General features: G+C 49.3%; 1 protein-coding gene across 10 annotated transcripts in view; it reads right to left on the bottom strand.

The window, feature by feature from the left end:
• The window catches only part of FARS2 (phenylalanyl-tRNA synthetase 2, mitochondrial), a 305,944-nt gene that overhangs the window by 48,413 nt on the left and 247,345 nt on the right, over positions 1-10,186 (bottom strand). Inside the window, exon 8 of one of the 10 annotated variants that reach the window (XM_024983448.2) lies at positions 10,078-10,178. Within the exon in view, the coding sequence (XP_024839216.1) occupies positions 10,169-10,178 (10 nt within the window). The 3' untranslated portion in view covers positions 10,078-10,168. 10 annotated transcript variants of the gene reach the window in all.

The raw sequence follows: 10,186 nt of genomic DNA on the forward strand, positions 1-10,186 counted from the left end.
GCTCAGAAGGGGCTCCTCAGCCCCGGAAGTGCTCCTTGTGAATAAGATGCTTCTGCAGGAAGTGCTCCTGGCCAGGGGCTGTCTCTCCTCCCTCAGCCCCGCATGGTGGCGGGGCAGGCCCAGACACTGTTACTTGGTTTCCACCTCTGCTCTCTGCTCCATCCAGACTCCTTCCAAGCCTCTTTTCCACACCCAGAGTTTTAACTAATCTATTGTTAAGACACAAATCTATTGTTAAGAAGGTTCAAATGATATCAGATGATTTTTTAATTAAAAAAATAAGTGTTGCTTTTAAGCTGAGATGTAGTTTGAGATTCTTCCCCGACCTCTCACTTCACATCCAGCCAAAGACAGTTCAGAGGCCGCCTATGTCACTCGGCCAAGCTTTGCCCGAAATTAGATATTTGAAGGCTGCAAATGAACGTAAATCAGGTCCTGTGTGAACACAGTATGAAAATAATGACCTGAAAGCACTTCAAAGGCCAATCATCAGCTTCCCGCGTATCTCACGGTTTGAAAGGCCAATCATCAGCTTCCGTGTATCTCATGGTTTGAAAGACCAATCATCAGCTTCCGTGTATCTCATGGTTTCAAAGGCCAATCATCAGCTTCCCATGTATCTCATGGTTTCAAAGGCCAATCATCAGCTTCCCGTGTATCTCCTGGTTTCAAAGGCCAATCATCAGCTTCCCGTGTATCTCATGGTTTGTCTTTGTTTATTGAAAGTCAGACCGGCTTCTCAAGTGAATAATAAGCAGTGTCCTACGAAAATACTCAGGAGTAGAAAGAGTACCGCATCGGGTATTCGATAAATATTTTTAAATTCAATTAATGAATAAACAAACCCAGACTTCTCATTTGCAGGACAGACTTCGATGTCTTTTCATTTCTACAGTTTTTGCAACTTGCTTCAGGATTCCCTCTCGCGGGAAATGTGAACCTATTTTGGCTGGAAATTGGAATACTTTACAAAGAATGCTTTTAGTTCTTCCCTCAGACAGCCACCTTTTAACTTTCCACCCATCAGTCAGCTTCCTTCACCTCTCATGAAAGTTTCAAAAAAAAATCTCAAAATTCATTCTAATCAGTCCTCAGTCCAGCTTTTTGTTTAGATATAATCTTGGAATTGTTCTCTGGGTCTAAATTTATAGGCCGAGGGTTTCCCTGATGGCTCAGCAGGTAAAGAATCTGTCTGCAATGCAGGACACACAGGTTCCATCCCTGAGCTGGGAAGAGCCCCTGAAGGAGGAAATGGCAGCCCACTCTGGTGTTCTTGCCTGGAGAATCTCATGGACAGAGGAGCCTGGCGGGCTACAGTCCATGGGGTCAAAAAAACTCAGACACGACTGAGCACTGCATGGTAACAGTAAAAAAGCCTGTGTGTGTGCATGCTAAGTCACTTTAGTCATGTCCAACTCTTTGCAACCCCACGGACTGTGGCTCACCAGGCTCCTCTGTCCTTGGGATTCCCCAGGCAAGAATACTGGAGTCGGTTGCCATGCCCTCCTCCGGGAGATCTTCCCTACCCAGGGATCGAACTCATGTCTCTTATTTCTCCTGCATGGCAGGCAGACTCTTACAGCTGAGCCATCTGGGAAGTCCCAAAATAAAGCCAATGTGAGATTACATTTTTTTCTTTGAGCTAATTGGCATTTTCCAAATTTTGACAATAAATGTGCCACTTTGGCTGACAGGAAAACATGGCATTGATGTACACAGAAGGCAGAGTCCCTTCCCTGTTCACCAGAAACTATCATCACATTGTTAATTGGCTATACAAAATAAAAAGTTCAAAAGAAAAAAATAAAAATAAAATGCACAGCATTAGATGACAACTCAGAAAGTGTCTTTCCTCCCCAAATATTTTTTCCTATTTCTACTGGGCTGAAAAACTCATCTAGGCAGAGACTTATCCCCCAAGAGATTCTAGTTGGTTTTCCTGAAATTTTTATTACCTTCACTGTTTGTTAAGTCGTTGATACCTGTTCTCGATGGTGGGGAAAGTTCTGTCAACAGGGGCTGATCCATTTATATAGGCTGTTTCTGGCAAAGGGAGCCCTAATAAATGAATGTCTTCCACCCTGGGTTTTAAAATTACTGTTTTATTATAAAAATAATATATGCTCATAGTAAAAAAATTAAAATTATACAGAAGCGGGTTATGAACTGAAGAACAGAAGATATCCCCAATTCCAGTGCCCTGCTGCAGAGATAACACTGGGTTGCAACTACCTTTGTATCTTTTTAGATGTTTTCTAGGCATAGAGAAGTCTATGAAAGTGAAAGTGTGAAAATGTTAGATGCTCAGTCATGTTCAACTCCTTGTGACCCCATGGACTGTAGCCCGCCAGGCTCCTCTGTCCATGGATTTCCCAGGCAAGGATCCTGGAGTGGGTTGCCATTTCCCTCTCCAAGAGAAGTCTATATGTCTATTAAAAACAGAAAATGGGATCATCATCTACAGAATTATGCAAGACTTGGTTCTTTCAATATATCCTGGTCATCTTTTCTTATTGGTGGACGAAATGATGACTAGTTTCCTCTATAACTCATCAGTCGTCCATGGAAGAACAGTTTTTGACGTTACATGCAACGGCAATAAACACACAGGCACACATCTTTGAATACCTATATTAGATATTTATGGGACAGATAAAATCTGGATCAAAGGGAGTGTGTATTTTAAATTCTGATAGATATTGTGAAACTGCCTTCCAGAAGAGCTGTACGATTTGCATTTCCACAAATACCACAGCTGAAAGTGCCTATCACCCCCCGTACATTTGACACCATAGACTATTATAAACTTCAAACTAATCTTTGCCAGTTCAACAGATGACAAAGCATGACTTGCAGATATTGACTTGTACTTCTCTAACCGTGAGCGAGGCTGGAACACTTACCTTTGGAGCCATCAGCCGCCTTATAAAGACTTTACAGAGCTGAGGCCACTGGCGAGGACTCTCCAGCCACGCGGAGGGGATGTGTTCTCCTGCGCAAACCCGAGAGGTCCCGCTGGAGCCTGTGTCAGACCCCAGAGGTAAGATGCCTCACTCCACCCTCGGTGCCTTCTCCCCGACTGTGCCCCGATGCTGTGGACCCGGAACACGGCTGCACAAACAAGCAGAACACGGTCAGCAGAGCGGGGCGGGGCACTTTGTACACGGCTGAAGATAGCTAGACTAGCTGGAGATACCCAGATGCTGATTCTAGGCACACTAAAAAACGGGCCTTCTTGCAACTTGCTCAGGATAAACGACTCCCCAGAGCACTACCGCTTGTCTGCAGGACCGATGCAAACAGACAAGCCACGTTGCCCGGGAATGTCCTGCTAACAGCCTCACCTCGTCCCGGAAGCAGCGGTTTCCCTTTCCTCCCAGCCTAAAAGCTGAACGACAGGGCCTTGTAAATCATCGGGCTGCTCAGAGATTAGTGATGAAGGGGCAGACCTGGCGAGGGCTTTCCAAAAGGAAAATAAAATATTTACATCATCTCGCCAGTCACTCTTCAAATGCTGCATTTTTCTCTTTCATCGGTTTTTACCTGACAGCACTTGACAATTGTCTCTGCGACTGTGAAAGCTTCAACCCATTTATCCTGAGAACACTGAAGATGAATGCAGACTGGACTGCTGTGTGGAAGGCTAACAGGCTGTGTGTGTGTCTAAAGAGTGCAATAGTGACTGACCATTATCGTTACAATTTATTTTGCAAAACAGATGAAATACTAATTCTCTGATAGGGGGTTCAACGTGGGGATGGGGTTCAGGAGACATAGTATTGATTAATCTGAGTTTATAAGGATCCTACTTTCTGGTGGCAAAAGAGTGGGGACCACAGGATAAGGCATTGGAATGACCCGACACCCGGGATGGTCAGCAACTAGCTGAGGGGTCTGAGGACAGTATCATCAGCGTGGTTTTGGAACAGCACGTTCTGAACACCTGGACCAGAACTCAAGGCAGGGATGCACAAAAGCCACGCACACACCTCACCCCACAGGTTCACCTGGCACAGATTCGGTATATTGGTACACACACATTTTCACGTCGGCATCTATTACAGTAAACTTGGGAGGCAGTGTATTATAAACATAAGTTAGCATTCCTCTCCTAAGGTTGGTTAGCAGTAAATAGAGTCTACTTTCTAACCTTCAAGCATGACATTTTCGAAGCCTGTTAACTTCTGCAGATAGGTTTTTACCTCCCTCCCAGGTTTTCAAAAAACTTGCTTTCAAAGTGAATTCTGAACATGACTACACAACATCCAGCTCAGGGTGTGGTGGCAAGTGAGAGCTTAGCTCCCGTTTTTGATGGCTAGAAAAGGAAAGTGGCTAGTTGCTATTTTAAAAGCTGGAGTTGAGATCAGTTTTAAGTGGGATAAAAGGTTCATGGAACCCAAGACAGCTCTCACTAGCAACAGCGAACCTGTGGGGCTTGTGTGGACGCGTCCTGAGGGTCCACTGCGGTCCAGGCACCTCCTTTGGCTGCCCCGGGCCCTCTCAAGTCTTCCCTGGCATCATTTCACCATTTTACATGTGAGGGAGCAGAAAGTGGCCCGACCATCCGCTGAGTGACACGGTGGAGGCTGGATTCTAAGGGTCTTCGATCTAACTAACATCCTTTCTGAATTACAGTCTCCATTCTTCTGGCTCTGTTCTGAAGGTTTTCTCACCTAAAACCCAGGAAAATACTGCCAAGGTAACTAGACTTGACTAGTAAGAGACCCGATGCAACGCGAGCCTTTTCCGGGCATCCTTTGGACGTGGCCTCACTCTGGTGCTGGGGCCCCCACTGAGGCCGGTCTGGGAGAGGGTGCGGCCTCCTGCCCACAGTACAACCCTGCAACTGGAGCCTCAGACACTCTCTCACTTCAGTCCGAATTTAGAAGGAGCTCCCTGGTCCAGAGAGTCTAAACCTGGTCCTCAAACTTTGTTGACGTCGGTCAATTGCTAGGCCGAGTCCAAGTCTTTGTACCCCATGTCCTCAAACTAAGTTCTTCCTTTTCTCTGTGGGGCAGAGTCCACCGAGCTTCTGGAAACGTCTTTCCTTCTGTGGTGCTCACAGATCAACGTCAGCCACCCTGGGAGGAGAGCCTCCCCATCGCAACAGCGACTTGCAAGATGTGACCGTGAGGCCCGCAGACCCTCAGGGTTACAGTCTGGCTGGCTGTTGGGGGTGGTCAGACAGGGTCCGACAGGACAGTGTGAAGCTGGCCACTGGCTCTGCAGCCCAGATGGGGACCAGGGACGGAGGAGAGGGCAGGAAGCCGAGGTGGGGGGCATCTCAGACCCCTCACCTGACTCCCAAGTAATGAATCTCTTATGCAAAAGCAATTATATCCAGGAGGAAACACATTCTTTCTCTGAACTGGCAGAAATGAAGCAACTATCGATTGGCTTTGTCCCTAAACAACAGGACCACGTTTCCTGCGCCCTCAGCCTCCTTTGGGGGGTGGGTTCTGCCTCGCTCCACCGTGGCCCTGCCTCCACGTGGCTGGCTGCGGGCACACGCACGTCTTCTCGGGTCACAGACCTCCCTGAATCCCCCGGGTTCTGGGTGATGCATTCTGAGTTTCTCTACTTCGGGAAGAAAAATTATAAAAGGAGATTGATCTCTGGCTCCACTTAATCTTTTTCTAATTGCTGCAGGAAAGCACACACGAGTCCCCTCGCTGTCCGGAGGCCTGGCAGTCTGAAGGACTGGAAGCTGAATCGAGGACCAGGTGTCAAAGGAACTGCTCTTCGTAGAGTCTTTCCGCCGACCTAACAGACTCTCGCTGGTGAGATGGTACAGATTAGCACCCCCAATGTCCTTCAAATCCATCTACCTCTCCATTCCGTGCGTGTCTCCTTAGGTGATGGTCCTGGGCCTGTTTAATATGGCCTTTGAGAGGGAGAAGGGACTTCCCTCGTGGCTCAAATGGTAAAGAATCCACCTGCAATGCAGGAGTCCTGGATTTGATCCCCTGGAGAAGGAAATGGCAACCCACTCCAGTATTCTTGCCTGGAGAATCCCATGGACGGAGGAGCCTGGTGGGGTACAGTCCATGGGGTCGCAAAGAGTCGGACGTGACTGTGTGACTGACACTTTCGCTTTTTGAGAGGCAGCGAGGACGGAAGCCTGCCGACCCGCAGGGGCCGGGAGGGGAGAGGCTGGTGTCCTGTGTCGGCTTCTCGTGTCCCTCAGTCCAGCCGAGTCTGGTGGAAGCATCTCTGGAAACAAGGCTGGCATCGCTGCCCCTGGAGGGCGGTGGTGATGAAGACAAACCAGCCCCTGAGCTGGCAGGAATCCTTAGAGAACAAAATGCAAACCTAACTTCCGGATCCTCAGGGACTCATGAGATCCACCTTGCTTTGCTCTCCGAGGGGACCCTGCACTGGTTCTGAGTGGCAGTGCCTAGCGAGGCTCCTGATGGGAGGACGGCAGGGCTGGCACGGGCCCCGCGGGGCTATGGGCTGTGTGGGCTCTGCAGCAGAGCTGGCCTCGGGGTGACTCTCTGACGCGTTCCCACACACGCTCGGGGCCGTGACTCCAGACGGGAGAGCTCGCTGCACAGGACGGCGGGTGGAGGGGTGGCACCATCGCCTGTCTGTGCTGAACGGGAAGCTGCTCACCACGCTCTAAAAGGCGGGCGGGGCGGAGCGCAGGAAACGCCATCAGGGAGACAAACCGCGTGCCTGGGGTGGAACTGCTGCTTCAGAGGACCTGTGGACCAGGCTTTCTCCAGCTGCAGGGCAAGGGCTCAGCTGCCCCGAGGCATGCGGGATCTTCCTCTACCAGGGGCTGAACCCACATCACCTGCATTGGAAGGCGGATTCTGAAAGTTCACTGGACGACCAGGGAAGTCCCTCTGGTGACAGATCTGAGGATGAATTCCACCACCCCTTCCTTATATTTCTTTAGGAGTTCACATATTATATAACCACATTTAAAAATGAACACGTGGGCCCAGCCCAGCGTCTGGCATACAGTGAGAGCTCAGTAAACATTCACTGCAGAATTAAAGGACTTCCCAGGTGGCGCTGGTGGTAAAGAACCCGGCCTGCCAATGCAGGAGACATAAACAATTTGGGTTTGATCCCTGGGTCGGGAAGATCCCCTGGAGAAGGGCATGGCAACCCACTCCAGTACTCTTGCCTGGAGAATCCCATGGCTGGAAGAGCCTGGCAGTCTACAGTCCACAGAGTCGCAAAGAGCTGGACGTGGCTGAAGCAACTTAGCATGCGCAGAGAATTTGGGGGGAAAAAAAACCTATCATCTGCCATCAAATTAATCATTTTCACTTCTCCACGCTCCCTCTGTTCCCTTTCAATATGAGTAATATGTTTCTAACACTTGTAACCATAAATAGGTATTAATTTGTTTTCTGCCTTTCACAGCATGTTTCGATGTTGCAACCTAATCTGTGGTGCTTAGTGACTGTGTAATATTCCATCAAGGTGTCTAGTCTTCTCTAAATCAAGGTAGGATTGGGCCTGTTCTTTGAGCAGAATCCAAACCTCGCCAAACACGGTGGTCTGTCTGCAAGCAGCCCGAGCTCTGAAGATCATCTGGGTCGACTACAGCACCCTGTACTGTCCTTGGAAAACTCCAAATCATTTCACTAATTGTCTAGGAAAGGATGACTTCAACCACTGACCAGACGCAAGCAGCCTCAGGAAAAAACCACCGACGGAGGGGACAGGTGGGGGAATCAGAGGAGGGGGCAAAGGGACGGCTGGCATCCACCTGAAAAGACGTTAATACAGGCACCAGCCAGGGGCCAGGGCCTGCTTTCTTTCTCTGATGTCTCGAGAAAACAGTCAGCGGCTCTTAGCAGATGGATCAGGCAGAGTCAGGGGCCGGGCACGTGCCGTGTGTCCTGGGATTTTCCCATCTCGCATTGGTTAAAATGCTTATCAGACGCCGCAACCAGAGAGTGGTTTTCTTCTTTTTCCTCTTTAGATAACTTTTCCTCCCCTATATGCAAGGGAAACACCCACTCACTGAAAATAATCTGGGAAATGGGGAGATGTAGAGAAGAAAGTGAAAACCGCCTGCAGTTCTGAGAGCCTGGACGACACAGCTGCAGTGTCTCGCCACCCGCTTCCGTCCACGTTCACACCCTGCCACCCTCTACACCTATAGTTAGACAGTGAACCTCTTCATCCGTGTCAGTAACGATTCTTTAAGATGTTCTAAATATGTGCAGAATAGTTGGGATTAGAGACGCGTGACTGGTTTGTCCCCTCGTGGGTAACAGGATGCTACCTCACTCAGGGTGCTCCTCAATTCTCTTAGAAGCGACAGTGCCAACGCCTTTGAGTGTTTCTCAGCTACACCCACCAGCACAGGCCTGAGACCGCAGAACCACTGGGTCAGGGTGCGGACGCCTACAGGCTGAGCCACAGGGCAGAGTGCACTCACTCCTGCAGCTCTACACGCACGCCCAGCCCTGCACCAGCCTCGCTACATCGTTATTGTTTTCATTTATTTTAACTGTGGATGAAAAATGAAATCATTATTTTAAATTGCATTTCGTTGATTGCTGGAGAGGCTGAACTTTTAAATTTTGTTTTCGGGCTATAAGTTTAGATAAACTGCTTAGTGAACTGTTTTCTATCGAACTGTCCATTTTTCTATTAAAGCTCGAGATTTTTTTCACTGATTGCGCCACTATAATCTTACTTTGTGAAAGCTAAAATCATTTACATACATTTAAAATGCAACTCTGCAAAAGAAAAAAAAAAAAAGCTTGGAAACAAGATTAGACGGAAACGCAATAAAACACTCATCGTGTTAGGCGTTAGGTGGAAGGAGCACTGGCTGAATCTTCTCAGCACCACGAAGAGAGGACAATAAGCCATGCCCCGGGGGCGCTGTCTGCGGTGACGAAGGCGGTGGACAGGACGAGCATGCGGAGACCGGAGCTCAGGTGTGTGTGGCAGCACAGGGCAGGGGGTCTCTTTATTCTGCTTCACCACGATCCCCGCTTCACACTCCCTGGTCCACCCCATCCCGGATACAGACACCCACGAGGCATCCTCCTCTATTTGACCCCGGGGATAAGGAACACGGGCTGGGTGCCTGCATGACTCCGGGTCACTGTTTTATTTATTTCATTGAATAAAATACAACATCGTGTTAATTTCTGCTGTACAGCAAAGCGATTCAGCTTACACACATACATGTCCCCTTCCATCTGCTTCTCCCCTCCAGTTCATCACAGGACAGTGAACGCAGCTCCCTGTGCTGCACAGGAGGGCCTTGTTGATCCACCCTACGTGTAAGAGTCTGCATCTGCTCAGCCTCAACCCCCACACAACCCTGCCTTTGGTAACCAGAAGTCTGTCCTCTCTCTGTGAGCCCGATTCTGTTCTGTAGATAAATTCACCTCTGCCTTATGTTGGATCCCACACACAAATGGTCGCACGTTGTGCTTGTCCTCCTGCATCCCGCTTCCTTCGCTTTATGATCGTCTCTAGGTGCAGCTGTGCTGCTGCAGACAGTGTTATTTCACTCTCTTTACGGCTAACGGTCCATGTCTGTGCCGCACCCTCTTCATCCATTCGTCTGCTGATGGACGCTTACCTTGTTTCCACGTCTTGGTTGTTGTGGAGAGTGTTGCTATGAACGTTGGAGTGCTCGTATGTTTTTGAATTACAGCAGTTTTGCTCGCATATACACACCCAGGAGTGGGACTGCTGGGATCATGTGGCAATTCTCTATTCCATTTTCCGGTAGTGGTTTAGTCGCTAAGTCCTGTCTGACTCTTTGCGAGCCCATGGACTGTATGTAGACCACCAGATTTTGCTATCCACGGGATTCTCCAGCCAAGAATACTGGAGTGGGTTGCCATTTCCTTCTCCAGGGGCTTTGCCTGACCCAGGGATCAAATGCGGGTCTCCTGCACTGCAGGTGGATTCTTTACCAGCTGAGCCATGAGTGAAGCCTCCATATCGCTCTTCACAGTGGTCTGGGCCTCTCTTGCCGTCAGGGCTGCAGTCCTGTTTTCCTGGTGAAGCGTCTCCTTGCCGGAAGGGCAGTGGGCTGCATCCAACATTGCTCTACCAGCGCAACACCCAAGGATAGCCTGGGGCTCTGGCCACACGGCGGGCTTGCAGACATCCCTGGGCCTCAGCAGCGAGCTGCGCTCTAATGGTGGCCACGGAGCAGAGGTTGCTGAAATCAGATTTCACTGTAGGG

The sequence above is a fragment of the Bos taurus genome, chromosome 23, assembly GCF_002263795.3.
Source record: "Bos taurus isolate L1 Dominette 01449 registration number 42190680 breed Hereford chromosome 23, ARS-UCD2.0, whole genome shotgun sequence".
Classification (NCBI taxonomy): Eukaryota; Metazoa; Chordata; class Mammalia; order Artiodactyla; family Bovidae; genus Bos; species Bos taurus.